Source organism: Rhodotorula paludigena, assembly GCF_050403205.1.
Source record: "Rhodotorula paludigena JCM10292 DNA, Rt_paludigena_JCM10292v1_ctg1, whole genome shotgun sequence".
NCBI classification, from domain to species: domain Eukaryota; kingdom Fungi; phylum Basidiomycota; class Microbotryomycetes; order Sporidiobolales; family Sporidiobolaceae; genus Rhodotorula; species Rhodotorula paludigena.
Window position 1 is genome coordinate 510894 of NW_027481457.1, and position 27921 is coordinate 538814.

The 27921-nt window shown below is 62.9% G+C and overlaps 12 protein-coding genes across 12 annotated transcripts; 6 read left to right on the forward strand and 6 right to left on the reverse strand.

Moving 5' to 3' along the window:
- Positions 1–293: 293 nt before the first annotated feature.
- On the forward strand, positions 294–5074 carry PAN5 (2-dehydropantoate 2-reductase PAN5; the record flags this gene model as incomplete). The annotated part of the gene is made up of 7 exons (XM_076645491.1): positions 294–315; positions 374–2011; positions 2259–2720; positions 2779–3505; positions 3761–4242; positions 4299–4379; positions 4728–5074. 7 exons carry the CDS (start codon positions 294–296, stop codon positions 5072–5074), a joined length of 3759 nt encoding a protein of 1252 aa, XP_076509018.1.
- A 72-nt stretch (positions 5075–5146) lies between these two features.
- On the reverse strand, positions 5147–6532 carry PRE8 (proteasome core particle subunit alpha 2; the record flags this gene model as incomplete). Its single annotated transcript, XM_076645492.1, has 7 exons — positions 5147–5162; positions 5229–5438; positions 5543–5701; positions 5803–5984; positions 6065–6138; positions 6330–6427; positions 6501–6532. 7 exons carry the CDS (start codon positions 6530–6532, stop codon positions 5147–5149), a joined length of 771 nt encoding a protein of 256 aa, XP_076509019.1.
- A 585-nt stretch (positions 6533–7117) lies between these two features.
- On the forward strand, positions 7118–8314 carry JCM10292_002072 (isopenicillin N synthase family dioxygenase; the record flags this gene model as incomplete). The annotated part of the gene is made up of 3 exons (XM_076645493.1): positions 7118–7474; positions 7533–7924; positions 7981–8314. The coding sequence occupies 3 exons, from the start codon at positions 7118–7120 to the stop codon at positions 8312–8314; spliced, it is 1083 nt and encodes a 360-aa protein (XP_076509020.1).
- A 134-nt stretch (positions 8315–8448) lies between these two features.
- JCM10292_002073 (O-acetylhomoserine aminocarboxypropyltransferase/cysteine synthase family protein) lies at positions 8449–10712 on the reverse strand (the record flags this gene model as incomplete). The annotated part of the gene is made up of 15 exons (XM_076645494.1): positions 8449–8492; positions 8569–8689; positions 8761–8951; positions 9026–9179; positions 9241–9285; positions 9415–9532; positions 9595–9626; positions 9683–9727; positions 9787–9888; positions 9948–10043; positions 10100–10123; positions 10178–10234; positions 10295–10441; positions 10509–10605; positions 10669–10712. 15 exons carry the CDS (start codon positions 10710–10712, stop codon positions 8449–8451), a joined length of 1317 nt encoding a protein of 438 aa, XP_076509021.1.
- Positions 10713–11031: 319 nt separating this feature from the next.
- On the reverse strand, positions 11032–12366 carry JCM10292_002074 (uncharacterized protein; the record flags this gene model as incomplete). Its single annotated transcript, XM_076645495.1, has 4 exons — positions 11032–11192; positions 11261–11591; positions 11657–11731; positions 11791–12366. The coding sequence occupies 4 exons, from the start codon at positions 12364–12366 to the stop codon at positions 11032–11034; spliced, it is 1143 nt and encodes a 380-aa protein (XP_076509022.1).
- Positions 12367–12961: 595 nt separating this feature from the next.
- Positions 12962–15367, forward strand: JCM10292_002075 (uncharacterized protein; the record flags this gene model as incomplete). The annotated part of the gene is made up of 14 exons (XM_076645496.1): positions 12962–13087; positions 13160–13172; positions 13237–13273; positions 13332–13382; positions 13511–13634; positions 13707–13779; positions 13839–13913; positions 13976–14090; positions 14150–14225; positions 14284–14497; positions 14565–14693; positions 14757–14927; positions 14990–15046; positions 15108–15367. 14 exons carry the CDS (start codon positions 12962–12964, stop codon positions 15365–15367), a joined length of 1521 nt encoding a protein of 506 aa, XP_076509023.1.
- A 558-nt stretch (positions 15368–15925) lies between these two features.
- Positions 15926–16554, reverse strand: JCM10292_002076 (uncharacterized protein; the record flags this gene model as incomplete). Its single annotated transcript, XM_076645497.1, has 4 exons — positions 15926–15955; positions 16032–16112; positions 16280–16413; positions 16536–16554. 4 exons carry the CDS (start codon positions 16552–16554, stop codon positions 15926–15928), a joined length of 264 nt encoding a protein of 87 aa, XP_076509024.1.
- Positions 16555–17099: 545 nt separating this feature from the next.
- Positions 17100–17787, forward strand: MRPL28 (mitochondrial 54S ribosomal protein mL40 MRPL28; the record flags this gene model as incomplete). The annotated part of the gene is made up of 2 exons (XM_076645498.1): positions 17100–17282; positions 17395–17787. The coding sequence occupies 2 exons, from the start codon at positions 17100–17102 to the stop codon at positions 17785–17787; spliced, it is 576 nt and encodes a 191-aa protein (XP_076509025.1).
- A 179-nt stretch (positions 17788–17966) lies between these two features.
- On the reverse strand, positions 17967–22985 carry KOG1 (ubiquitin-binding TORC1 subunit KOG1; the record flags this gene model as incomplete). Its single annotated transcript, XM_076645499.1, has 9 exons — positions 17967–18172; positions 18231–18307; positions 18365–18484; positions 18545–18765; positions 18827–19044; positions 19105–19347; positions 19406–22649; positions 22708–22758; positions 22815–22985. 9 exons carry the CDS (start codon positions 22983–22985, stop codon positions 17967–17969), a joined length of 4551 nt encoding a protein of 1516 aa, XP_076509026.1.
- A 408-nt stretch (positions 22986–23393) lies between these two features.
- On the forward strand, positions 23394–24225 carry JCM10292_002079 (uncharacterized protein; the record flags this gene model as incomplete). Its single annotated transcript, XM_076645500.1, has 5 exons — positions 23394–23574; positions 23640–23708; positions 23765–23853; positions 23916–24002; positions 24070–24225. The coding sequence occupies 5 exons, from the start codon at positions 23394–23396 to the stop codon at positions 24223–24225; spliced, it is 582 nt and encodes a 193-aa protein (XP_076509027.1).
- Positions 24226–24590: 365 nt separating this feature from the next.
- ATG12 (Atg12p) lies at positions 24591–25193 on the forward strand (the record flags this gene model as incomplete). Its single annotated transcript, XM_076645501.1, has 4 exons — positions 24591–24735; positions 24814–24950; positions 25010–25072; positions 25134–25193. The coding sequence occupies 4 exons, from the start codon at positions 24591–24593 to the stop codon at positions 25191–25193; spliced, it is 405 nt and encodes a 134-aa protein (XP_076509028.1).
- Positions 25194–25611: 418 nt separating this feature from the next.
- On the reverse strand, positions 25612–27787 carry JCM10292_002081 (uncharacterized protein; the record flags this gene model as incomplete). Its single annotated transcript, XM_076645502.1, has 5 exons — positions 25612–25773; positions 25847–26673; positions 26751–26948; positions 27015–27263; positions 27325–27787. The coding sequence occupies 5 exons, from the start codon at positions 27785–27787 to the stop codon at positions 25612–25614; spliced, it is 1899 nt and encodes a 632-aa protein (XP_076509029.1).
- Positions 27788–27921: the final 134 nt, after the last annotated feature.

Below are 27921 nucleotides of genomic sequence, written 5' to 3' on the forward strand. Positions count from 1 at the left end.
AGCCGACGAGCTCAGCCGTGCTACAGACACTGCTTTACTCGTTCAGTGCAGTCAGAAGAGCTCCCGGCGGTGTCTTGTCGTCGCACGACCTCTCCGCCCTTCGCCGCCTTCTTTCGTCGCAGCTGCACCGCCTCAGCACAAGGTCCAGCAGGCTTGCGAGCTCCTGAGGCTGCTTGAGTAGGATCAATAGGGCTGCACGCGCAGTCTCAGGTCTCGGGGCGCTCTCGATCCTTGGCCGCATTGCCATCACCAGAGAGCTGAGCAGCGAGTGCACCTCGCTCTTCCAGCGCACGATGCGCTTCCATTGCCTCGGCGGTGCGTTCACAGATACTCCAAACTCCGGCTTACAAGCTCGCTGACCTCCCTCGTGCAGTCGGGTCGATCGGCTCCCTTCTGGCTGCCAACCTCGCACAGCTGCCGTCCACTCAGGTCCGCCTCATCCTCCGCCGTAAAGACCTCGCCGCTCAGCTCCTCACCCCGGGAGCAAGCGGGCCAGATGGCCTTCCCTCCGGCACCCTCACCATCGAGCGAAGCGGTCTCGCCCGCCGCACCTCTGGCCTCGAGATGGAGCTCACGCGCTCGCCGCACGATGTATACGACCACGCGTCCGCATCCACATCGTCGAATGGGTACAAGATCGTCCCGCAGAAGTGGCACCGCGTGGACCCGATCGACGCGCTCGTCATTACGACCAAAGCGCCGCAGACGCTCCCGGCCGTCAAGCACCTGCTCGGACGCCTGTCGAGTCGAAGCGTCGTTGTCTTGTGCCAGAACGGCATGGGCGTCCTCGAGTCGTTGCTCGAGGAGTACTGGCCGCAGGACCGGTCAGACGAGCTGGAGCAGGACGGCGAGGCGGGGCGAGCACGGCGAGACGGGTTTGGCGCACGGCCGAGCTTTGTCTGCGCGACGACGTCGCACGGCGCGTGGCGAAAAGGTGGAGGGCACTTCGTCCACGCCGGGATGGGCGATATCAAGTTTGGCGTCTTGCCAAATCGCGCCGTTCTGTCCGCCATCGCCAACTACCCTAATCCGCCCTGGCCCTCTCCCGCCGACAATCCGCTGCTCAACCCTCGTTCTCTCATTCAGCCCTCCCTAACTCACCTGCCCGAAACGCCCGTCACCGCCAACCTCTACTCGACCCTGTCCGCTCTCACCTCGCTCAACGAGCTCGACCCCTCATGGCTCCCGCTCCCCGCCTTCCAGATCGCGCAGCTGCAGAAGCTCGCGGTCAACGCCTCAGTCAACTCGCTCACTGCGCTCGCGGGCGTCAACAACGGCGCGCTCGTCGGGAGCCAGAAGGCCAAGCGCCTGATTGAGGCCGTCTCGCGCGAATGCTCCGACGTCTTTGCGGCGCACCTTGCGCGCGAAGAGGGCTCGTGGATACCGCCACCACGGGATCTCTACGACGACTTCGCCGTTTCGTCCCCCGATTCTGCCGCGCACCCTCCACCTCCGCCTCTTCCGCCCGCGCATCCCCTCGCCCCTCGCTCCCTCCTCGACTACACCGAGCGCGTTCTGTTCAAGACGGCGCCGAACGTCTCTTCGACGCTGTCGGACCTCCTCTCTCTGCAGTCCAACTCTCCCCGCGGGCGCTTCTCGTTCCCGGACCATGCACCGTCGCTCCCGACGCGCACCGAGATCGACTTCATCAACGGGTACGTCGTCGCGCTCGGGCGCAAGTACGGCATCCGCACCGAGACGGTCAAGGCCCTCGGCGACCTCGTACTCCTCAAGGAGGAGATGGGCCGCGTCGGCGCGATCGACCGCGTCTGGGCCGGGTCGCGGAGAGGCAGCAGCAGCAGCAGCGAGCGGCCGCCGCGGCAGCAGAAGGCGCGGACCTATGGCACGCCGCAGCGCGCGGCGGGCGCGGGAGGCGAGGGCCGGAGAACGCCGTCGCCAAGCGGCGGGAGCATCTTCAGCAGCAGCAGCGGGGACGAGGGCGCCGGGTGGTCGCCGCCACGGAGGGCGCGGAAGCAGTCGCCGCACGAGCGCGGGGCGGAGCAGCTCGCGCGTACGCGGGAGAATGACGGGCGGAGGGAGGTGGCGAGGATGAGGCGGATAGCGAAGATGCAGGGGAGGGAGGACGAGCTGGGGTAGACGTTCACCCTGGCTGGAGTTGGTGGAGGGATAGACGTGGGTGTTGCAACCTTAGCATTTTCGCATCACAGCTATTGAAGGACGATTGAACGAGATGCACCTGTGAGAATGTGCGCAAGAGCCTCTCGTCCTTCGACGGCTCCGCGATTCTGTCCTCGCAGCTCCACAGGCCATGCGCACGCGCTCGCAGACTGCTCGCGAAGCAGCGTGCTCGGCCAAGAGTGCTCGCACGACGCTCGACGCCCTTCCAGACGAGGTCCTCGTTCTCATCGTCTCGGAGTTGGCGACGCCGCGATGGACCGACGAAGGATACAGGGAGCGGCAGCGGGCGCTCCTACCGCTCTCGCTTGTCGACCGGCGCTGGCGGCGCCTTGCACAGCCGCGGCTAGCAGAGCAGATCCGGTTCACTTCGCCGTTGATTCGCGACTGTAGTTTGGCATCGGCAGCCCTGCCCAGGATCGGCGCGAGCGTCCGATACCTGGGGTACGTCGTCAATCAGACCCCTGCACCTGCTGCCGTCAGCCTGCGCGACGTGCTCAAGCATCTGCCTCGCCTCGTCGAAGTGCGCGTCGACAGCGATGAGCTGGACTGGCACGCTCTGCGCGAGCTGGCAAAGCTGCCACGTGAGTGTGCTGGTTCGCGGCCACATGGGGCTGCACACGCTGATAGCGACCTCTGCAGGACTCGTTGCCGCTTGTCTCGCCGGAGTGCCCAGCGTGCCCAGCACTAATTACCCGCGCTTCGCTCGGCTCCGCGAGCTGCGTTTATCGACAAATGTGTCGTCTCGGAGTCCAGTACTTGCATGGATGACGCCGGACAACTTGCCTTCCCTCCGCGCGGTCCGCTTCGTCGGCAAAACGCTCGATCTATCCGACCTTTCGCCTCTGCTGGCGCAGCTCGACTATGCGCAAGTCAACGAGACTGATCTCACGGCCATCACGAACAGTCAGCAACCGGCATTGCGAACGCTCTATGCGACGTTTGCCGCTCACCTGGAGGCGCCCGAGTTCCCAATCGCGCTCAACAATCCTTTGCCCATCCTTTTCATGCTCAGCCTGGAATGCGCGATGGGTGCCAGCCAACACACCAGCCGTCATCTTGGTATCTACGATGACGACCACTACAGCTTCGTACACGAGCTATTTCAGCTCCGACCAGGCAGCCTTCGCCGAGACCGCGACCGCCACACCATTCCAGTCGTCTTCTGTCGACTCGAGGAACTCTTGAAGGCCAACAGACCGCTCCTATCGCTCGTGGTCCCACACAGCTTGCGTACCTTCGCGCCCAACGACGCCGCGGCAGTCGCCGCCATCGAGCGCTTCGAGGCGCGGTGCCGCGACGAGGGCGTCGACCTCATCTGGTCGACTGGCCAGCGCGAGGACGAGATCGTCTGTCGCGACTTTGAGCCGTACGCGCGGCGACTGAGGGCGGAGAGGGAGGCGCGGGCACTCGGCGCGGGAGGACCAGCGCGCGAAAGGGAGGTGTAGGAGTTGAGAATCGGGGATCGTCAGTGCAACGAGGTATTGCTTCTATTTTGCAATCTACGACGACGTGAAGAGAAGAACATGTCTAAAACATGCGAGCGGATGCTCCCGCGAAGGTGCGCAAGAGGTGCGTGCATCCCCCTTGTCCTCCTCCTCCTCCCTCGACTGTGCCTCGACAGCTCGCTGATTCTGGCACCTTCGCACGCGCCTCATACGCCTTTGCTGGACTCGCCAGGCTTGCTTCTAGGTCGTCGATCGGTGGTGTCCTTCCTCCCCGACGAGATCGTCCTCCTCATCTTCGAGACGCTCGCCACGCCGCAGTGGGACCGGGAGGGCTACGGCGAGCGCCAGCGGACGCTCAACCGCCTCGCGCTCGTCTGTCGCCGCTTCCACCGCCTCGCCGAGCCGCTTCTCTGGCGCCAGCTCCGTTTCGACAACTGGCAGGGTTCGACGCTTCGCAAAGTCCAACGTCTCCTCCCTGAATTCGGTCAGCACGTGCGCGCGATGAAGGCCACCACGAACTCCAGAACGTACGGCGACGAACAAATCTCGACTCAGCAAGTGGCCGAGGTCGTCCGTATGTTGCCGACCCTCACGGAGGTCAGGCTCAACGTCGGGCCGAACAACGACGGACTGTTCAAACGGCTCGCAAAGCTAACAGGTACAGCCTGTTTTCGACGCTCTGCACCGGTAGTGACTGAGTCTTCGGTGCCGCAGGCCTCAGATCGCTCGCACTCGTCAATTTCGACGTCGATGATCACGTGTGCTTCGATGCCACAGTCGCCTTCCCGCACCTATGTGAGCTTCACCTGCGGAACATGATGTGCTTGCACAGCGAGGGCGATGTGAATGCATGATTGAGTGCGACAACCTTCCCGGTGCTGCGAGCGCTCTTCCTGTCCGATGACGACTTTACTGTCGGTTTCCGCAACTGCTCGCCGTTTGTCCGCCAACTCGAGTGCATTGAATCGACGGACCCTGAGTTCACTGAGGCCCAGGAACCTTGGTTCACTGAACCGCCTGTCCCGCCTATCCTTCGCCGAGTCGCCATCCGGGACGTCGCCTGTCATCCGAAGAAGTTGTCTATCCACACGCACCTGCGCCTCATTTGCGGCGGCCGCGTCGGAGGGAGCGTCTTGCATACAGACAGCAGACAGCGCTGCACGCCGGATCGCCTGGGCTTGGGCTTTCAAGAGTGGAAGTCGTCATTCGACCAGATCTGCGACCTTCTCGGCGACGGCCACCTCCCCAAAATCCGTTCCTTCTTCATCCCGTCCAAAGTGCGCGACGCGCTCTCGGGCAGCGGACCGGAGTACTCGACCGCGCTCGACAACTTCTTGCGTGCGTGCGCGACCGCCGGCATCGACTTGCGCTGGCTCGCCGCCGAGGCCGAGCACGAGCTCGTGTGCCGCGATTTTTGGGCGTACTCGCGCGAGCTCGCAGCGCGTAGGAGTCGGGAGCAGCAGGAGCAGCACGTGGACACGGTAGCGTAGCGGTCCGCTTTCGGTCTCTCGATGTGAGGTAGGCAAGGAAGTCTGCTTCGGTCAATGCACAACGAAACCTGTCTACAGCTGAAGGTAGCTGCCAAGTGAGAAAGCAGAGCGTCAGAGCAGGTCCGCAACGTAGAGAGCGGAGAGGGAAACGCACTCTGCCACCTCCGCCTCGGTGAGCTTGCGGAACCCAGGCGTCCCCGCGAGGCCCGTCCCGTGCCCGCTGACGGCCGCGCCCTCCTCGGTCGGCGTCGTCGTGATGATGCCGAGCTCGATCGTCTTCTCGTCCATGACGCCCTCGAACCCTTCCTTGAGCGTCAGGAGCGCCGTGTGGATCGCGTCTTCGAGCGAGAGGTCGTCGTTGTACCTGTGGAATGTCAAGAGTCAGTCACTCCGACCCGTACTGAGATGCGTGTCCCAGCCAGAGAGAAGAAAGACACGCAGAGACGGGCAGCAAGAGCGCCGACTCACCGCTTCTCGAGGAACGTCTTTGCGTTGGTCTGGTTCTTGCCGATCGCGCTCGCCTTCCATGCCCAGAACGAGCCCGAGGGGTCGACCTGGTACAGCGTGTGGCCTCGTGCGTTGTCGAAACCGGCGACGAGGAGCGAGACACCGAATGGCCGGACACCACTGCACACAAGAACTGCATCGTCAGTCTCGCGCATCATTCCAGACCACGCAGCTCGTAAGCTGTTGCCTGATCGATCGAGCGCGCAGCGGCATTGACGCACCCAGACTGCGTGGCATCCTGCATGACAGTCGCAATTTCGCCGACCATGACGCGCGTGCTCGGGTACTCGCCGTAAATCTTCCAGTACGCCTGGGCCGACTTGCGCGCCTTGGCGACGAGGACGCGGAAGTCGGGACCCATGCCAGAGTAGACCATGCCGATGTTGGGGCAGATGAGCGCGACCTGCGCGTGGGAGCGAGCGAGCGAGCGGGGGTCAGCCGAGGAGTCGGGTAAGGAGGGCCCGCGAGAGGAGGAGGGCGCACCTTCTCGAGCATCGAGTCGTCGACTAGCGGTGAAGGCGCCTTCTTGGACGTTGCGAGGACGATACCGTTCGTAGCTGTGAGCCGACGAGAAGGTCAGCAGGCTGCTTCCGAGATGGATCGTCTCCGCCCAGCTGCTTTGCTCAAGCGCTGCGTGAATAGGTGCCTTGCCCGTTCTCGCAGCGCAGCGAGCGTAGCTTGAATGGATGTCGAAGGGCCGCGCCATCGACCGTCATGGTCCCTCGGAGGAGAGTGAATGCCGACTCACCCTTGATACCGAGGCTGGTGGTGCCCTGCCCAACTGCTGCGAGGGCATGCTCGATCTGTACGAGCTTGCCCGAGGGCGAGAAGGTGGTGAGGGAGAAGCTGCGAGCGGGGGACGGAGGGGGAGGGCCGTCAGCGATGTGGGTAAAGGCTGGTCGCGGGAGCGGGTGCGCACGAGTAGCGTCCGCCGGTTTCAGGACCGCTCATCGTGGCTGTCTGGCTGGGCGAGGAGGGACGAGAGTGCGGTTGCTGATGAGGAGGACGACGACGACGAGCGGGGTACGAACGAGCTCGTTCGACGGTACGCGGTCTTGTGGTGCTACTGTGAGCTACTGTAAGGCCTAGCAAGCTTGTCTCTGAGCTTCAAAGCGGGTGGCAGCGGATGGGACGGACCCAAGTTGGCTCGCTCACGCGTCGTCACCTTTGCGCCAGACCTCAGCAGCTGCACCTCGCTAGGGAAACCCGCTAGGAGCTACCGTTACTGTGCAAGGTCGAACAAGGGCAGCGGCGTCAGTCCGAGTACCTCTCGGGCCCTGGTCGCTGCTTCCCGCTCAGTCTCCATCCACATGCTGGCAAATGTGCTTGCTTGTCTCGAACTAGAGCTTCTCGGCTGGTGTGATGGCGCTTGTAGAGACTTTCTTGAGAGCTCCGTGCCCGTTGCACCGCCGCCGCGCGCAGCGAGAGTCGCGTGCACCCTGCCGACGATCACGCCAGACGAGCCCCACTTCGAGTGCTCGGACGTAGCTTGCCTTCCTGCTGTTCACCCGCTGTTCGCACTCCAGTACACGAGTCATGTCGCTGCCTGTGCTGTCGTATGCAACGGCCAAGGCGGACCCGGCCGCCTTCATCCAGCAGCTCCAGCACGCGCTCCTCACGACCGGCTTCTTCTACCTTTCCGACGTCGAGCAGGTCGTGCCCGAGTGGCAGCAAGCCTGGGACGAGGCCTTCCGCTCGTCGGTCGAGTTCTTCGCTCAGCCACTCGAAAAGAAGCAGCAGATTGGCATGACGGCCTCGCGACATTTCCGCGGCTACTCGGCGTACGGCGTAGAGGTCACGCAGGGCAAGCACGACCTGAGGGAGCAGATTGACCTGGGACCCGATACGGAGCCGGTGGTAGACTACCCGCCGCCGCCTGAACAGCCTATCGAGGCGAGTTTCCGCTCCGCTTCAACTTCTCGGTTGCAGTGCTCACATGCTTGCTTCGCAGCTCTGTCTGTACGGACCGAATCAGTATCCTCCCTTCACGTTTTCCCTTGAGCCCGCCATCCGGAAATGGCGCTCCCTGAGCGACATCATCTCGCAAGACCTCGTCTCGCTCATGGCGCAATCGCTCACTCCTCATCCCGAGCTCCTCACCTCGCTCTTCGACTCGACCACGAACCCCTCTCAGCCGCCCTACTCGCGCATGAAAGTCGTCCAGTACCCGCCCGTGCGCGCGGGCGACGAAGGGCTCGGCGTTGGCGCGCACCGCGACGGCGGCGGGATCACGCTGCTGGCGCAGGACCAGACGGGCGGGCTGCAGGTGCAGCTGTTCGACGGGCAGTGGATCGACGCGACGCCGATACCGTATGCGCTCGTCATCAACGTCGGACAGGTCATGTGCGTCTCTGTGCCCGTCTCTGGACTCGAAGCCCTCTGACTAGCCGCGTACGCAGCGAGCGCGTATCGAACGGCTTGTACGCCGCGACGACGCACCGCGTCCTCCCAACCCGCTCCTCCACCCCACGCCTCTCGATCCCCTTCTTCTTCTGCCCCAATCTGCGCTCGCACGTCCCCGTCCTCTCCCGCTCGCAGATCCACCCCGCGCTCCTCACCCTCGCGGCCGAGACCGAGGGGAAAGCGGTCGTCTCGGACGTGCGGGACGGGGATCTGCACGAGGAGGTGTTTGGGAGGGCGGCGTGGAGGGGCATCACGAGGTCGCATGGGGACGTGTGGGCAAAGTACTACGGGCGGGAGGTCGACCCGATCGGAGGTCCGGAGCAATTGTAGATTATCCAAGTGCAAAGAGCACCTGCACAACAAACAGAGGAGGTGCAGAGAGTGCACTGAGCCTCTCCCATTCTCAGCGATGCCCTCCAGTGTTCTGGCAGAAGCGACCTGCGATGCACACGTCTACAGCGCATCTACTGCAGACCCTTCGTGACGGCCTCGATAGCCTGCGCAAAGTCTGCAAGTGCCGGCGATTTCGTCAGCGCAGCGCACGCGAGCGCGGCTCTTAAACGACGAGAGAAAGCGCCACGCACCCTGGATGATGTCGGCGATGTCTTCGATACCGATGCTGACGCGGATCAGCTCCGGCACGGACCCGTTCTCGCGCGCCTCCTCGGGCGTGAGCTGCCGGTGCGTCGTGCTCTGCGGGTGAAGCTGCGCGCAGCGTCGAAATAAAGCGTGAATGCCCGCTCTGCTTAGACTCGCCAATCTGCCGGATAACTTACCACCAGAGTCCTCACGTCGCCCACGTTTGGCGCGTGGTACGCCAGCTTGGTCGCGTCGATGAATTCGCGCGCGACCTGCGTCGAAGACTTGGTGCCGACGGGCTTGAGCGCGAATGCGAGCATCCCGCCCGAGCCGCGCGGGAGAAAGCGCTTGTACAGGGCGTGCGAGACGTGATTGGGTAGGCCGGGGTCTGCGGAACAAAGCAAGGCGAGGTCAGCCATGAGGGAGCAGCGCGTTGAGAAGGCCGAGACGGAGAGAACGCACGCGAAACCCAGAGTGGTGCTTCGTGCTTTGACAGATACTGTGCGAGAGCGAGAGCGTTTTGCGTCTGCTTGTCCACGCGCAGCGTAAGGGTCTCGAGTCCCTGGAGGAGCTGGAAGGTGGCGAAGGGCGAGAGGGTGGCGCCCATCTCGCGCATCTAGTCGGAACTCCGCATCAGCGTTTAGCTAGTTGAGCGGGGTCGAGGGAGATAGACGCACAGTCTCAAGCTTCATTTTGGCTGCAAAGGCAGAGCGACCGAATTGCTGCAGGCGCACGAGGACGCGTCAGAAGCCTTGCGAGACCGCGTGCATTCCTGCCGTACCTTGGTGAGGACGAGTCCGCTATGAGTGTAGTTGTCAGCAGCGGTACGAGTCAGTTCGAGCGGAAGGGACTTGCTGGTAGCCGGGGAAGGGACGCGTGAATTCCGGAAAGCGCGGGTTGTTTGCCCAGTCAAAGTTGCCCGAATCGACCACGATGCCGCCGAGAGCCGTGCCATGACCGCCAATCCACCTGCTCAGAAAGCTCCAGTCAGCAGAAAGCTCCCTGCCAATTGAGCGGACAGCCCGACTGACTTTGTCGCCGAATGCAGGATGATGTCCGCGCCCTACGATTCAAGGTGTCAGCCGTGTCTCACGCCCGTAAGGCGGCTGAGCAGCCAACAAGTTCGATAGGCTTGATGAGGTAGCCTGCCGCGCCAAACGTGTTCTGCAAAGACAGCAAGAAAGTCAGTAAGCTTCATCCCTGTCCGAATGGTGGACACGCACATCGACAATGAGCGGGACGCCGTGCTGGTGTGCTGCAGCGGCAATGGCGGGGATGTCGAGCACTTCGAGCATCGGATTCGTGATAGACTCGATGAGGATGCCCTGTTTGATCAGTCCGTCAGTTGCGTGAAACCGACGAAAGTCCTGATGATCCCTCCAACCTTGGTATGCTCGTCAATCTGGCTTGCAAAGGCCTCAGGGTCGTTAGACGTGACGAACTTGCCCGTGATACCGAGACGCGGCAAGAAATGCCGGAACTGCAAGCGGGAATCTCGTCAACCCGAGACGAGATCGCTCGAGCATGCGGGCTCACCTGATAGAAGGTGCCGCCATACAGCTGTGTTGATACGTGTCAGATGAGCTCAGGAGGGACGGATGCTCAGGCTCGCACCTTTGACGAAATCACGAAGTTGTCGCCTGCACGAGCGAGCGCAATGATGGCCGCGAGCTATATAAGTGGGGTGTTCCGTCAGCTGTGCGCGTCGCTGAGCATCGCGAGTGAGCTCACCGTAGCTGCCTGACCACTCGCCACCGCGACAGCGCCGACACCGCCCTCCAGCTTCGCGATCCGCTCCTCCAGCACGCTGTTCGTCGGGTTCGCAACTCGCGAGTAATGGTAGCCGAGAGTCTGGAAGGCGCAGAGGTCTTCCACATGCTGCGGGAGGGCATTGCAGGTGAGCGTGATGCCGTGAGCTGAGAGAGAGGCTCCCTTGACGGCTTACCTGGGCGTCCTTGAAGGCGAAGGCGGTCGAAGCAAAGATCGGCGTAGCAATAGCGCGTGTGGTCGGATCTGGCTTCTGTCCTGCGTGCACCTGCTGACTGTGTTCAAAGTCGCATTGGATCCCCACATCGTCGGATGAGGAGAAGAGCGTGGGGACGCACGTCTGGAAGGAGAGCACAGGAGCGTCGGAGGTTGGCACAGGCATAGCAGAAGCGATGATGTGCACGCAAAGACGGGAAGAGCGAGCGAAGCGGTGGGAAGGCGGAGCAAGAAGCCCTTTCCCAGTCAAAACAGGCGCGAGGAGCGGATTGCGTGACGGGGACGGGGTGTGCGTGCTCGGAATGGGCGACTGCGCAGGAGGGACCATCGCTCGGCCGCTCATACGCCTGCATGCAATGCAGCTCGCACCGGAACTTTCTGAGCGCTTCCGCGTCGCTCGCACAACCTCTCGTACAGGAACGGCGCTACCAATTTATTGCTTAGGTGCACGAAATCGAACGCAATCAATGTTTATTCGTTTGCGCTCATGCGCTCGCCCTGACAGCCGCAGCCTGCTCCAGCGCGACCGGCGGCGAAGTGTACTCGAGATTGACAACGTGCTTGCCGAACTTGAACGGCTCCTTCGGCTTGTCGTGCTCAATGACGGTGCGGTAGTGCGTGTGTTTGACACGCGCGCGACCCCACTCTGCGGACCATGTAGAGGGTGAGTGAGGGGGACAGCCAAGCTGGAGTTTAAGCGAAGTGGCCACTCACCGAGACCATTCGGCGGGTTTGGGTCCTCCTTAGCCGGGTCGTAAATGCCAAGACGCTGGAGTAACGGCGAGGGCGCAATCTTGACCTGGAACTCATTGGCAGGCCGGGCAAAATAGAGCAGGCCGAGACGGCGGTGGGAAGCCTGGTCAGCCGGCGGCCGGACAACGCGGTGGACGGTGCTCTTGATGTGTCCGCCGGAGATGAAGGTGAGGACCTCGGCCGTGTTGACGACGACGTGGCCCGGGATGTACGGGACGTAAGCGTACTCGCCGGGTGCTGTCTGCACCTGGAGCGCCTGCACGATCTGAGGGAACAGAATCGTGAGGAGGCCCTGCAAGCAGTGACAAAGATGTAAATGAATGCTGAAGGAACCAGGGAATTTGGTTGTACACGCACGAAGTCCGTGTGGCCCACGACGTACTGGTTGCCCAGAGTGGCCGAGTCCTCGGGCGAATGCGGGTGGTAGACCATCTGAGCGGCAACTGCGTGAGCAAGATTGCAATGAATTGCACGTGACAAGAGCAACTCACGTGGCGGAGGTGGTCATCGGAGGCCTTGTTGTACGCGTGCGGCGCCGAAAGGTAGTCCTCCGGAAGCTCAAGGAGCAGTGCGAAGAGCCTGAGCAACGGGTCGAGGATGCGCTCATGAACCTTGCGAGAGAAGGCAGAGATCTCCGGCTTGTAGGGCTCTAGAAAGTTGAACGTGAGCTGGTCGTTGGCGAGGACCTCGGTGTCCTTCGGGTGGTTGAGCATTTCGATGTTGTTCTTGATCGAGGTGCCAGCGTACGTCTCCTTCGGCTCGCGATAGCCCCAGTACTTGCCCTGCTCGAAGTCGCACGGGTGCTCGCGCTTCTCCTCAAGCGGGAGATCGAAGAAGGCGTTGCCGATCTGAAGCTGTCGCACAACCTCGTCGTCCTCCATGCCGTGACCGGTCACGAACAGGAAGCCGACTTCCGAGATGGCCTTGCGAAGCTCATCCACCAGCTCCTCCTTGCCGCCCGGCTGGTTGAACTTGGACAGGTCGAGGGAGGCGAGCGAGAGGTGGTTCAGCTTCTCCTTCGTCGCGGGCGGGCGCGAATAAGGCGGAAGCTCGGGTGCGGCGGACATCTTCGACTGTGACGCAGGCTGATACACGTTCAAGGCGAGAGATAGCGAGGGTACAGAGGCGGGTGCGGAAGCCAGCAGTGCAGCGATTGCCTCAGTGGGGGCAGGCGGAGCGAACGCGACATTGCGAGCGCATGAGGTGCTGGTCACAATGCGCTCACTCAGCTGGGAGCCTCTACACGAAGGGTCGCCGTCTTCGCAAGAAGGGAGCGGGAGCACGCAAGCCGGTACAAAGAGCCTCCGTACTGCGGCGCCGGGAACCGGGTGAAGCGTTCCGGGCATGCACAGGTGGGGCATGAGAGCAAGCGCGAATCCCACAAGCGGAAATGGTGTGATGGGAAGGCGGTAGCTCCTCATCAGCTCTTGAACCTCCACCGTACCCTGCGGCTCGCGACGAGCGCATCTAGGGGTGCGATCGGTCCAAGACGCTCAAGAGCACGCCTTGAGAAGGCGTACTGACATGCGCATCGCACCATGCTTGAGCAGTATCGCCCCTTAACTGCTGCTCTCTTTGGCTGGGACAGGCTGTGCGTCGTTACGGCTTCTCCTGCTGGTCAGCTCGCTTGTGTCCCCTCATCTGCTTTGAGGCTATTGCGCTATGTCAAGTCCATCATCGCTGAGCGAGAAGTACGACGAGGGCAGGGGGGCGGTAACGCCTGCCCTCCTCACGGACGAGGAGCACCGCCGCTTGTTGCGCAAGATTGACTGGCACATTCTTCCCTGGGTGCGTATCAACTTGTACAAGCCAGGGCTACGGTGTGATATGTCAAGACTGACCGCCCGGGGCGCCAAACAGATTTATCTCACTTGTTGGTCACCCGCTGCTCGAGTTGTGCGACATTTCTGACTCGTGATGGTGTGCTTTGTTTACAGACTGCATCATGCGCATCGACGTCGGCAACATATCAAAGTGCGCTGCGTATCCGTCCTTACACAGACCGGGGGGAGATTGACCACCCCTTGCGCAGCGCCGGCGTCATGAACTCGGAGACCGGTCACTCGCTCCGGCAGACTCTCGCGTAAGTCTACAGCTCCCTGTCTCGAGCAGACTTTCCGACTTGCAACGTGGCATCAAGAGGGATCGCGGCATTGCAACATACTTGCGATGAGTTCCGCCAACAACTCGCTGACTTCGGAGTGCTTCCAGCCTGTCGCCGCAACAATGGGCGAATGCCATTCTCGTCTTCTACCCGACCTACATGGCGTTCGAACCCGTCAGCACATTCTGCATCCGCATCTTTTCGCCATCCGGATGGATCGGCCGCATCATGGTAGGTTGCGCACGTCGGACCTGGGTGACGGTGATGAGGGAAAAGCTGACCCGTCTCCTTCTCATATGACAGGTTACGTGGGGTGTCATCATGTGCTGCATGGCGGCGGTGTCATCATACGGCGGCCTCATCACCACCCGCGTCTGTAAGCTCGTCTGCTAGTGCATGCACGGGGTCTTTCGCTAGCTGACATCCCTTACAAAGTAATTGGTGCCGCTGAGTCCGGCTACTTCCCTTGTGTGGTGCTTCACTGGGCGTATTACTACTCGCCGTTTGAGCGTGAGTGGCCTTCTGATCTTCCGCATCCACAGTCAAGATCACCTAACCATTTGTGACCGCAGTCGCGCCGCGCATTCTTGGCTTGTACGCTGCTGGAGCCGCGGCCGGCGCTGCGTCTGGCTTCCTTAGCTGGGCGATCTCTTTCGCGAACTCGCCGCCGATGTACGGCTGGCGCTGGTGCGCACCCTTCACCGCACTCGTGTTGCGAGGTAATCAGTCTGACCGTTGTGTTTCAGGCTGTTCATTATCGAGGGTTTGATCCCCATTGTCACGGGCGTCGCTACCTTCTGGGTTCTCCCGGACTTTCCCTCGGTAAAGTCAACACAGCGCCACAACTCTCTCTCTGTCGACTGACATACTGTTCATACAGACCTGCAAGTGGCTCACGCCGCGCGAGGTCGAGCATCTCGCGCTCCACCTGCACAAGGACGCACCGCACGAGACCGGCAAGAAGTTCGATCTGAAGGAGTCGCTTGCTATCTTCAAGGACCCGACTTACGCGCTCTTCACCATTGTTTGGGTACTTCAAGCTGTCGGAGGATACGGTATTGGGCTGGTGCTGCCGCAAATCGTCAAGGACATGGGTGCGTCTGCTTCTTTCTGACCTATACAGTACGCAGCTTCCAGCACGTACTGAATCATTGCACGTAGGTTTTGTCGACTCGGCGGCGACCAACTTGCTCCAGATCCCGCCTGCTGCCGCCACCATCCTATTCCTCTTCATTTGCTCAGAGCTGCTAAGGCGCAGATTGATCAACGCCTTCCCGCTTGTCATTGCCAGTACGCTAGCCTCATCCTTTGCCTCAACCTTGACCGCACTGATGACAAGCCTCTCCGCGACAGTGTGGTTGCTGGTTATCGTCGGCTACATTTTGCTGCTCAAGATCTCGGCGCCGGGCGTACGATATTTTGCCGTGACGCTCGTCACCGCGGCGGCGGGCGTCATCTATCCATGCTTGTGGCCCCGCCGCATCCAGGCTCTCCGTGGCACTGCAGGCGCAGCACTCGGCATTGGTATGTTGCCGGCTCGAACTACCCTCCGCTACAGACACACGCTGAACAACTTTTGATCACAGGCCTCCACAACGCCAGTGCGCAGTTGTCTGGCATCCTTGGCCCGCAGCTCTTCCGCTGTGCGTCGCACGTTCACGCCCCCCGTTCCTGCGCGCGTAGGCTGACGCTCGAGTTTCGCAGCCGATTACGCTCCGCGCTACATCAACTCGTTCATCGCCGCCTGCGTCCTCGTCGGCGCTGCCATCGTCTTTGCCCTCCCGCTCTGGTACCTCCTCGATGGCGATCTCAGCTGGTCGCCCTGGCTCTCCGCGCACGTCCAGGCGCAGACGCACTTCCGCGAGGGCGACGACCAGCGAGATGGAGTTGCCGAGGCGTGGGTCGACCAGACCCAGCAGGCCGAGCGGAAAAGACAGGTCGGAGGGGAGAAGGTGGATGTTTAGAAGTGGAGAGGGCGAAGTGACACATAGACGGTGTGCGCAATTTTTCAGACCCTCTGCAAGGCATAATCACTGTGATTAGACGTACTGCATGGAGTGGCGCAGAAAGTGTGGGCTACGAGCGAGCGCTTGGTGCGTCGTGACATTGGTAGCTCGTTCCGCTTCCGGCCGGCTACTGCTCCCACGCTGTCCCTGCGTCTTTCGCGCTCGGATCCTTGCCGTCTTTCTCGGAATCTCGCGGTTGACGCTCGTAGCATCGTACAATCCGAGCGAATGCGAGCATGTACTGCAGTGAGACGGATGGGAGCGGAGGAAGAGGTACGGGTGGAAGACGAAAGAGAGCAGAGAGCGCCGGACGACACACGGCGGATTGGACTAGCGGGTACAGAAGGCGGCGAGACTACCGGAAGAGAGAAATCAACAAGCGGTGTAGAGGCGGGTGTACTGCGAGAAACGCAGAGTCAGCGAACGGAACGAGTTGCGAGCGGACGCCGACCGGGGCGTACCATTTTGCGCGAGGCGTGATCCGCGGCGGAGGGGGAGTCTGCACAAGGTGCGAGCCTACTCGCGGTTCGGGTTCGACTCGTCAATCTGCGCCGTAAAGGTACTCCTTCTATCAGTAACTTTCCGTCGGCAAAGCAGTTGATGAGCTGAACCTCGAGCGCACCTTCCAGAGCCGGCGCACTTCTTCCTGGCGGTCCTTGCCCGACATTTCTGGGTCGGATGCCTTGAGCTCCTCCGTCTTGAGCTGCGTTTGGACCGGATAGTGAGCCAGGTGCGTCCCTTTCTCAGGGCTTCGCCTGCTGGGCGGGCACAAACCGCAGCACGGCCCAAGGAGACAGGTCACCCGGCTCACCGAAACAAACTGCACAAGGCGAGGAGTACCCGACGAGCAAAGTCAGCGTCCAGCGGGACTGTCTCGTCGACAGAATACGCCGTCACCTTCTGGTAAGCCGATCGCTTCTTGCCGCCGCCCCCGCCGCTCGACGAAGACTTGGTCTTCTTCGTGTGCGTCGAGCTGTCGCCGTTGCTCGACGCGACCTTCTTCTCTGTGTGTTGCGAGGCGAGACGGAGTCCGTTAGAGGCGGGTCATCAGGCCACATCCCGCTTGCACGCGGCGCAGCGGAGCGGCGGGGCTCGTCGCGTACGACCGAGAGTGTGAAAGACACACTGTTGATGACCTTGGCCATTTCGTCTGACGGGGAGGAGGACGGTACGGACGAGGCGGGGATCGAGGAGATGGGCGGCGCGGGAAGCGGTGTGGAGCCTAGAGCGGACCGGAGAAGCGCTGTGCGAGGCTGCAGAGTCTCTGGAAGCGAGTGCGAGCGATCCTCGAGTGGCAGGAAAGAGGCAAAGAGGCGCCGAGCGAAGCGACACGCGGACACTCCGAGGAGCGTCAGGCGAGCAGGGCCAAAGCGACGAATTATCGCGCGGGAGACCGTGCGTGACCAAAATCGGTAGCGTGAAAGCACACAATCACATCCAAGAAGTCTACGCTGAACCGGACGGGGTTGCTGGAGCGCGCAAGCTGCGAGAAGCGAAAGTGCGGAAAGGAGGAAGAGCGAGAGCGAGCATCGGCTGGAAGAGCTCTGCTTGGTTCGCGCAGCCCCGTGTGCCTTGCAGTACGCTGTGCACGCTCGCTCAGGGCATCCCGACTGACCCGCCGTAGCCGCCTGAAGCCAACCTTCTCCTCCTCGCTTCCCTTGCGCTTTCTCCACATCCACACATTCTCGCCATGCTGCGCTCCCGCCTGACTTGCACTCTCCACCCGGCACACGTCTGCCCTGCCGCCACTCGCGCCTACGCAACCAAGCAGGCAAGCGGGTCCGGCAGCCGGAAAAAGGCCGCCCAGGCCGTCAACCGCGGCGCACGGCCAGGAGAGGGCCAGAGCGACTCGAAGATGGAGGCAATCCGCCAGGTGCGCTCTCTGCCCCACTCGCAGGATTTTCTGCACGGGAGTTGGCGAGACTCCAGGCTGATCAGTTGCTTCTCCTCGATCGCCGCAACTTCGCTCTCTCTGCGCCGAGCAGACGCTGCTCGAGTCCGACCCGTCCGAAGCCGACCGCCTCGCCGCCCTCCGCACCGCCATCCCCTCCGCCGAAGCGCACGAGACGATCCAGCGCGCATGGCAGCTGCGGCAGCGGCACGCCCGCGAGGCGCACGCCGCCGAGCTCGCGCGCAAGTACGGCGCGATGCGCAGCGCGCTCGACACGCTCGAGCGAACCGACGCGCGCCTGTTCAAGCTCGCGACCGAGGGGCGCAAGTTCCAGAACGTCGACCAGTCGCGCGCGACCAACGCTCGCCTCGAGGGGATCGTGCCAAGGGAAATGAGGGTGCCGACCGAGCTGCCTGGCGGGCAGCTGTGGGACCACGAGTGGAAGGCGCCGCAGGTCGAGCAGCCGGAGCCTCGAGCAAAGGCATGATGGAACGCGCGGGCGGCGGTGTTTCCTCACGAGGCTCTCGACCGCACACGAGAGGTATCACGCGCAGTTGTACTGCAAGAGAGAGGAACTAGCGAAGGGTATAGAGAGGAGGGCGGGATCTACAGCGCGGGACATGGGGACGGACGAGCGGTACACGGGAGTCAACAGCGAAGACAGGACTAGATGTACGGGGCGAACGAGAGCGTCGTTGAGAGCGAGTTGAGCGTCGGGCGGTACTTTTCCATCTCGAAGATGTTTATGTGGCCGATCGACTCGGTCGTCGAGCCTGGCCGCAGGCCGTCGCTCGACGCGCAGCCGAGCACCATGTGGTGCGGGTGGAAAGCCATGAACGTCATGTTTGACTGCTTGGTCGCAAGCAGACCGGCTGTGCAGGCAAATGGGGTCAGCTAGCGCAAAAGATTAACGAAAGAAATCGGACGTACAAGTATTGCGGAACTTTGAGAACGGCTCGGTCAAGTCGTTCATGTTCCAGAGCTTGACAACATTGTAGGCCGAGCTCCTGCGCGTTTCACTGGTGTCAGTAGCTGCTCGAGTCGGGGTAGAGAAGGACGCGTACGTCGCGAAGATGGGCGCATGCTCGTGCACCGTCATCTGCGTGAGCCCGCCCTGGTGCGCTTGTAGCTGCTGGATCGGCTCAGTGAGGCGGATGTCCCACAAACAGACCTGGCCAGACAGACTGGGAGCCGAGCAGGTATCAGTACCGCATCGGGCAGCGCAACTTCAGTAGGCGACGCACTCTGCCGTCGCCAGTTCGCGGTTCCCTCCTCGCTGCATGTGCACGTTCTGCACCCACGCGTCGTGCACGCCCGTGTACCTTCGAACCATGTTGTCGCGCGGCGGCATGCGGCGGTCGTATACGCGCAGGCTGCCGTCGCCAAACCCGGCGACGACGATGTTGCCCGCAACTTGGTCGCACGTGAGCGATGTCAGGCACGAGTTGGCGCGCGTCGGGAGGTCCTGCGAGGTTGCGACCGGCATGAGCATAAGCCACAGACAGACTATGAGAGCAAGTACGTACCTGAACGGTGAGCTCGCGCGTCGCGTCCCACACCCGAATGTACTTGACGTTGCCGCCCATGAGGAGCTGTCCTCGCCCCTGCTGCCACTCGACGACGAGGCCGGCATCGGCATCGCTTGAGCTGCGCGGCAGCTCTTCCGAGATGCCCTGGAACGACGAGACGAGCTTGACATCGTCGGGCGACTCGTACGAGCGGAAGAGGCGGACGTCGCCGTCGGCTGCACAGAGGCCTCAGGTAAGCACCTATCCAATGAGCACCCATGACTTGTCGAACGCACCGGAAGCAGTCATGAGGAGCGCGACGTCGTCCTCGTTGACGAGCCGGAGCGTCGTGATGGGCACGTTTGGCGGCGTCCCGTTCGCAAAGTAGTTGACGCGGACATTCTTCTCCCACTCGTAGATCGTGATGTTGCCCTTGTCGTCCGAGCTGATCAAGTGCGGCTCAAACTGGTGGAACATGATCCGGTTTGGGACGGCCTCGCCGCCAACGAAGCCGACTTGCTCGTCCCAGCGTGTCCGGCCTGCATGCACGAGTGGGTGAGCAGGGCATTGCCCGACAGTGAGCTCAAGAATACGCACACGCAGGCACCTTCATCGGCTGCGTCTTGATGATGACGGCCTCGTTCCGCTGCCTCCTCCACACGCGCTCATTGTGCAGCACGCTCCCCGGCTCGTCCGCCTCGGTCGCGCGCATCTGGCTCTCCTTGTAGTACTCGAGCGCAAAGTCGAAAAAGGTGCCCTTGAGCGGGAAGACCTGGTCGGGCGCGTCGTCCTGCGCCGTCGCAATGTTGGGCGCCTGCCGCCGCTTCTTGAGCCGTTCCTCGTCCTGCTGCACGAGCTGTGCGATGATCGCCTCGACCTGCGCCGGGTCGGGCTGCGCCGACACCCGCTTCGTGGGTGGCCGCCCTGACCGCGCTTGCAGGTGCCGCAGCGAGTCGGTCGACGCGGACGAGGCGATGCTCGGCGGGCCGCTGCCGCCAGGCGTGGGCGTCGGGACTGGCTTGCCATTGAGGCGCACGGCCGACGGGTTGTACCCGGGTGGCGGCGTCGGCGCGGCAGAAGGGGAAGGCGACGCGCCGCCCTCGAGGGCAAGGTGTGCGAGACTCTTCATCGCCGTCGCCGTGCGCTTGATCGTCCCGCCAAAGCCGGTCGAGACAGGCGGAGTGGACGCCCCGTTGACCTTGACGACAGGCGGGATGTCGCGCGTCTGGATGTACTCGTGCTGCACGGCGCCTGGTGCTGAAGGCGGCGCGACGCGCGGACGCGTGATGTCGATGGCGGTCGAGTGCAGCGCGGCGCGGGCAGCGGGACCGAGGGGCGAGGAGAAGAGGAGGTCGAAGATGTAGTCCATGACCTGTTGCGCAAGCTCGGCAATCTCGAGCTGCGGGTCGGCCGTGAGCTGCGCGAGTGTCTGATACATGCAGCTGAACATGGTCGCCTGGAACGCCGGGTTCGACGGGCCCTCGTTGCTCTCGGCGGCGGCGTTGAGGCTCGCCGCAATCGACGCGATGCGCTCCTCAACGCCATCGGTCGGCGACTCGCCCGCGTCGGCGCGGTGCACGCGCTCGACGATGGCGCGGTACGCAGCAATGATGAACTGGTTCTGGTGCTCGTTGACGATGGACGAGAGGAGGACGATGAGCTCGCGGCGAACGGGCGGCGACCCGTCCGACGACGACTTGAGCGTCGCCATGGCGACTCCGAGCTCGACATCGGTCTGCTCGCCCGCCGAGAGGCCCGACGCAGGCCCGCTGCACGCGATCGAGCGCCCAAACTTCCGCTCCGGGTTGCTCGAGCCCGTCGTGCCGAGCAGAGTGCCGAGCGCGTACATGACGGCGGCGCGCACCTCGGGGACGGGGTCGGTGTGGAGGAGCGAGCAAAAGACCTCGTGCACGCGCGCCTTGACGCCCATGCCCTTTGCCTCGTCAAAGTCGTCCCAGATCATGGCGATGCACAGGACGGCCCACTGCCGCAGGAGCGGGTCCTCGTCGCGCAGGTGCACGAGACACGACTCGAATACGTTGACGCGCAGGCACGCGACCTGCCCGGGCTTGTAGTCGCGGCAGCACACGGCGAGGATGAAGGCGCACATGGCGCGGTGCTCCGAGACGTTGGGCAGCGGGAGCTGATTCGTCGACGACGGGTGCAGGACCTGGACAAAGTAGGTGTACGGCGCCTGGTCGACGCCGCGCGCGGTCGGATAGGCCTGCTTGAGGAGGTCCTCCTTGCAGTTCTCGTACACGGCGAGGATGCGCGCCCAGATGTAGATCAGGACGGGCTTGAGCTCGACGGCGGGCGCCTGCAGGAGACGCAGGACGTAGGCAAAGATGCCGATCGAGAGCGCGACGTTGACGGCCCACGGCCCGAGGTCGAGGAATTTGCAGAGCAGGATGAGCGCCTTGAGGCGGTGCGCCTGCGAGAGGAGGACCTGCAGGACGACGGGGAGCTGCTCCGGGTGCCGTCGCTTGGCGACCGTGCCCTGCTCGAGCCAGATCTCGAACGCTGTGAGCTGCTCGGCGAAGAAGGTCGAGTGGATGTAGGGAGAGGGTGGTTGAGGCGGGAGGGGCGGAGGCGGCTGGTCGGGAAGCGCGGGCGGTTGCGGCGGTAGCGAGTCGAGCCATCGCTGCTCGTGCTCGAGGAGGGTCGGGAGCTGCGCGAGGCACATGTCGACGGCGAGGTCCCAGCTGTCCCACAACGGGTGGTTGTGCGTCTGCGGGAGCGCCGGGACCGAGATGGGCGTGCACTCGTAGAAGCGCATGATGCGCTCGGCGAGGAGGAAGCCGCGGAAGAGGGCAGCGACGACGAGGTCGTGGCGGAACAGCTTCTGGAAGAGGTCGCGCGGGAGGGTGTTCCACGCGATCGTGTCGGTGACCGCCGTGAAGATCCAGTTGAGCTCGCCGAGGGGTGTGCGGCGGTCGTTGAGCTTGCCCGGGATCTTGAGAAGCATGTCGAGGCCGAGATTGGTCTTGAGCGGGTTGCGGAGGAGGAAGAAGCGGAGGGCGATCTCAATGGGCGAGGTGAGGCAGCAAGTGAAGAGGTCGGCGGGGAGGTCGGGGTTCATCGGGAGCGTCTCGTGCGACAGGCACGCCGCGAGCTGGATCGTGTCGCGGAATGGCACGGTCGGGATCTGCGGCGGCGGGTTGAGCGGCTGCCCGTCTGGCCCGAGAGCGCCAGGTCCCGCCTGCGCCGCGGCCGCTGCATCGCGTGCGAGCTCGGCGTCGCGCTTGGCGCTAAACTCCTGCACCTTGGTGACGATGTTGCCGGCAGCGCTGCAGTCCCACACGTAGATGGCGGGGCTGCCGATCCATCCGATAATCTCGCCGAGCGACACGGGGATGTACTGCGTGTACTGGCGGTTGAACAGCCACAGCTCGCCCGACGGGGTCGGCTTGGGCACGCCGTGGCCGTTGTAGTAGAACAGCGTCCGCTCGTTCTTGGCCGTCTTGCGCGCCGCCGTGCAGAACTTCTTGGCGTCCTCGACGGGCGGGTCGAGGTACTGCTTGTAGCGCGTCTTGGGCGTCGCAGCGAGGTTCTCGAATTGCTGCTGCAGGTTCTTGCCAATGCGCTCCATCGCCTTGTCTTTCGCGATCGCATACGGGTCAACCCAGCACTCGAGCTTGGCGCACGGATCCGTCTTGATCACGTCCGGCGGGTCGTAGCCGATGCGAAGACAGACGACGAGGACGGCAGACGCGGTGCGGATGCGGTCGCGGTTTCGCCAGTCAATTTTGTGGTCGGCAGGGTTATTCGACGGCGGTTTCGGCAGGCCCACTCGCTCGTGCCGCGTGTCGGTCCAGTAGAGAAAGTAGTTCTTCTCGAGAGCCTGGTGCGGAGGAACTGTGAGCTGGAACGCGACGAGGGTTCGGAAGAGAGAGGCAGACCTGGAGGTACTCCTCGGACGAGTAGGCCTCGGCGAATCCGTGGCGCATGTTCTGCGTTCATTGGACGTCGGCTTTTAAACATCGGCGAGACGGACACAGGGACGTACGGAATCTGGGTCTAGTGCCTCGTCATACTCGCTGAAGCCCTGGCCGTACCCGGAGTAGTCGAGCGCCGAGTGGTCCTCGACCGATTCGTCGTAGTCGTCCGACTCTGAGGCATCCGAGTACTCCTGCGACGGGCTCGAGGGCAACTGCGGGTGCTCGGCGAGGCGCGCCATGGCTGACTCGGCTACCGAGAGGGGAGAGCCGGTGAGGAGGGGCACAGCGGTGTCAGCACGCACTCTGTTGGAATTGCGGGCAGGCAGTCCCGCTTGTTCGCTCTTCTGCTCCTCGTACGCACCTTGACCCGCGCAATCGCCGCTGCCGTCGCCGTAAGCCGGAGCCGGCGGGGATGGGGAGGACGATCGAGACTATCTATCGCGCGGCGCAGCGCTGTAGCGAGGCTCTGGAGGGTAGCCGGGCTGGTGCGCTGGCGCACAGGACGGCGCTCGTCGAGCGAGAGGATGGCGCCGTCGAGGCCGAGTGGTCGTCTCGCCTCTTGCCTCTCGCGCTCTCGCCAATCTCACCGCCTCGCGGCTGCGCTCGCTGAGCCTCCGGACCGGCTCTCGCACGCACTCAGGCACAGCATGGCGCAGGTTAACACGCCCGTCCTCGCCAACCCCGTCGCGCACTCGACGCGCCAGCTCGCGCTCGCGCTCCCGCACCACTTCGTCGGGGTTCCGACCGACAGCGAGATCGCGCAGATGAACGAGATCGGACAGCGCATCCGCAAGCAGGCCGCCGTGGCAGACACGGCCGTGCAGGGCCGTGAGTGCCTCGTTGCGCTCCCAGCGTCTGCGCTCACATGTTCACTCACGACGTCTGACCTACAGAACAACTCAAAGACGCGCATGGCGAGTGGTCGCGTTTTGTTCACAATGCGCAGTCGCTCGGCGCCCCAGGTTCGGCTCCTTTCTCGCTCGTCCGTCCTCGCATCGCTGACCTTGCTCTTTCGCAGGCTATCCCGCCCAGCTCCTCCAAAGCATTCAGGACCTGCGCGACGAGTTTGTCGAGCTCAAGGCCGGCATGGCGCAGGCGAAAGTCCTGGTGCGTGTCCGTTATGCTCCAATGCTAGCTACCAGCCTGACCGTGGCTTCTTTTCTCCGCAGCGCTACAACGAAGTGCGGCGCCCGCAGGGCTTGCCGCTCTTACGCGTGCCTAACCTGCGCAACCAACTCCTCCCCGTGGGGAACCCGGTGCGCGCCTTGGAACCAGATGAAGGAAAGGCAACAGACTCCTGACCATCTTCTTCCCCTCGAGCAGGATCTGCGCAGCGAAACGGCAATCTACAACCTCCAACATGACGCGCTTGATGCCATCATTGCGCACTACGACACGGGCAACCCGCAGATCAACCCGATCGACAACACGCTCAAGGCTAAACGCGCGGCCATCGTCGCTTTCCTCACCTCTGCCTGAACAGGCAGGCGCACTGTTCAAGCTCCCTCATTTGTCGTGATTTACCCGTACGGTGTTGTTGTAGATTTGCCGCTGAACCATTCGAATAAACGACTTTGTCTCTCTTGACTGAGATTCAGGAGGGACAGAAGAGGCGGAAAAGAGACAGGGAGGCTCTCGCTAGGCCTCTAGAGCGCAGAATGCTCCGCGGAAGGTACACTTGCGAGCTCTGGCCGCCGTGAGGGCGCAGCCGGAGCGAACGACGCCAGTTTCGTACGGTTCGGATGTCTCTCGCTCCGCCAACCTCGCATCCGCCTCAAAGCGAGCTCTTGGAGCTACTCGACCGCTCACAGTGCGACAGCGAGACCGGCAGCCGCCCAGATTAAATGGCCGCCTTTGGCTCGCCCGCTCTGCCTGCAGCATCTCCCGCTCTCGGGTCGGCGCCATCTGCAGTCGCCCACACGCAGCAGGGCGCCAGGCTGACGCCGCGAGAGGCACTCGAGGCTTCTAAGCAGAAGGAGGCGACCAAGGGTGCGCTGCCCTGCCTGTTCTTGCTGCTGCAAAAGGCCTCTCCCGCTCACTCCCCACCTCCCCTCATCCGCCAACCAGTCGTCGTCCGCTTCAAGGCGACGGGCAACGCGCCCATTATGAAGCAGAACTTCTACAAGATCTCGTCGAGCAACCAGTTCCGCACCGTCATCGCCTTCTTGCGCAAGGAGCTCGGGTGGAAACCGAGCGACTCGCTCGTGCGTCCCGCATGTACTCCTCCTTAAGTCTCCAAGCTGACGCACTCTTGTCCTTCAAGTTCCTCTACATCAACTCGTCCTTCTCGCCCGCGCCAGACGACACGGTGGCCAACCTCTTCAAGGCGAGCCGACTGCCCTCGAGCCTTTTCTCGTTACGTCGGGCTAACCTTTGACCGTCTGCAGTGCTTCGGGACAGAAGGCCACCTCATCGTCAACTACAGCTCGACTCAAGCGTGGGGCTAGCTCGCGTGGCCTACCTGACCAACCGATACCCTCTCGCAGCACCTCGCGCGCTGCTTGATACCCTGGCCTCGTTGCGATACCCTGTTTTGTCTTCTTGCATTGGCACCTGTATCCTTCTCGCTGTCGCTCTCAAGTCCAGGACCTAGAAAATAGAGCCTTGCCTGCGTGCGACCCAGCGTTGGCAATGTGATAGATACTTATGATACAGATTGCGCTTGGCGAGCGAGCGAGAGGGCTACAGAGGAAGCCAGAGAGGAGGGGATACAGAGCGCAATGCTATGTGGGATTGACGGAAACGATTGAATGCGAAATGAGAGGGACGACGAGAGGGACAATCTGGAGCGTCTGATTCGCGCCACGACCCATGCGTCTACCCGATGCAACCGAACGCGCGCCCCGAGAAGCCTAGCTGAAGCGTCTAGGCGAGGCGCTGCGTCTTCTCGAGGAGGTCGAACGGGTTGACGAGCGCCGCGACGGGCGTCGAGCGCGCGGCGGGGGCGGCGTCGCGCTCGGCGAGGACGTTGTCGCCGTCCTGAATGATGGAGCGAGTCGTGATCGAGGCAACGCGCTGGCTCCAGATCTGCAGGGAGGACGAGCAGCGAGTCAGACGCTGCGGCACGGAGCGAAAGTGAGAGAGGGATAAGAAAGCGCACCTGGCGGATGCCGGTCGTCTTGGCCGCAGCGGCCGAGGCCGACTTGGCCGCGTTCTTGAGCGACATGCGCTCGCGCCAGTTGATGCGGCTCTTGGTGCTGCGGGGCACGACAGTGTGAGCGACCGTCTGGACGAGGTCGAACAACCGGTCGAGGACGGACGTCGCGTTGGTCGAGGCGCTCGCCGGACTTGTCGTCGTGACGGCGCTGCTCGGGTCGACGACGGAGGAGGAGACCGAGTCGACGACGTCGCCTGCCGCCTCCTTGCCGGCAATCATCATGCCCGTCGCGGCCTTGACGACACCCTTGCTGACGACCGAGCCAGGCTCCTGGCAGATTAGGAAGACGAGGTCGGCGTCGACAAAGTTGTCCTGCATCTGCGACCCGACAGACGTGTAGCGGTCGTACACGAACGCCTGCGAGGCGGGGACGGCCGGGACCGGGATGCACGACGACGAGGCCTTGCCGCCGAATTGGGCGCCCGAAGCGTCGTTGCCCGAGATGACGGCGTTCATGTGGCCCGCGACCGAGATGGCGTAGCCGAAGTAGCCCGTCGAGCCCGACATGAACTTGTTGTTGCGGACCGTGCCACCGAAGGTGCGCGACGCGGTGCGGTTGTCCGACCCCCACGACATGCCGCCGAGACCGATGCCGAGCTTCATCATGTTCGTGTCGGCAATTAGCGTGTTGCCCTCGACGATGGTCCCCTCGTATGAGCCGGCGAACGGCTCGTAGTCGACGAGGTTGATGCCGCCAAGAGGACGACGCTCGCGCGCAATGATGGTGTTGCCACGAACCGAGGATCCGGGAGCACCGAAGATGACGATGCCTGCAGAACACGGGAGGAGGTGAGGGCAGGTCAGCAACTGCGATGGACACTCGCCTGGACATCGAAAGCTAGCGCACCACCGTCCGTCGCATCGATGATGGTGTTGCCCGAAACCGTCGAGCCCTTGCAGGCGAGCGAGATGCCGTCGGCCCACTGATGAGGCGGGTACACCGTCTGGTCGCGCTTGAACTGCGCGCCATCCGTCGGGGAGTTGCCGGAAGGACCGATTTCGTTGTTGGTGACCTTGGCGCCCGAGCACGTGTTGCCGTTCCCCTCTGCAGCATGCAAGCGGAGAGTCAGTCGAAGCCTTGAGAGGAGCTGAACAGACGAGCAGGACGCACCGATGATGTGCACAGCGGACCATCCACGCGGCTCCCAGACCTTGGAGTTGCGGATCGTCTGCCCAATGTTCGAACCACCCATTTCAACGAGCGCGATGCCACTGTTGTAGCCCATCGTGTCGCGCGAGCCGTCGATCTGGACGCTCTCAATCAAGAGATTGTCGCAGCCCGTGCACGTCGCGTAGATCGCGCACGACTGGTCTTCGCCCGTCACCGTGAGCTTGGCGCGAGCTGCGCCAGACGGGTTGCCTAAGGCAAAGAAAGGACCTGGTCAGCTTGAGAAGGCCGCCAACTGCGGGACTGCACTTACCCTGCGTGCGGAGCACCTGGTTCTTCGCAGAGAAGAAGACCGGGCCCGTAAGCTTGATGTCGGCGTTCGGGCACAGCTCGACAATCGTGTTCTCGCCGCCATAGTAGAACATGGACGAGATGAGCGTGTCCGTCGCAGTCGAGTCGAGGCAGGTCGGCGCGCGCTCTTTCAGAAGCGTGTCGCCCCCAACATCACCGCGCTTCTGGATATCGACGTCGACGACGTCGTCCAGCGAACGGCGCGTCGCTTTGACCGCGGCCGAAGCCTGCGCCGCAGCGACCATCCGGGCAATCGCCGCCGAGATCTCCTTGTCCTCGAGATAGTGCGGCGTCAGGTCGGCATTGGGCGTCGCGAGCGACCGGCGAGCCGCCTGGGTGCCGCTGGGGCGAGGAAGTGCCGCAGCGAGGGGCGAAAGAGCTAGAAGGGCGAGAGAAGCGAGCGAGGCGAGCGACGAGGCAGGCATGGCGTCGGAGGGTTCGAGGTGTCGGACTGGGGACGAATGATCGAGGGTGCTGACGAGAGAGGCGACTGGCCAGCAGTCGATCGTCTGTCGGAAAGCAAAGAGCGGGTTCGACTCGCGAGACCGGCGCCTGACAC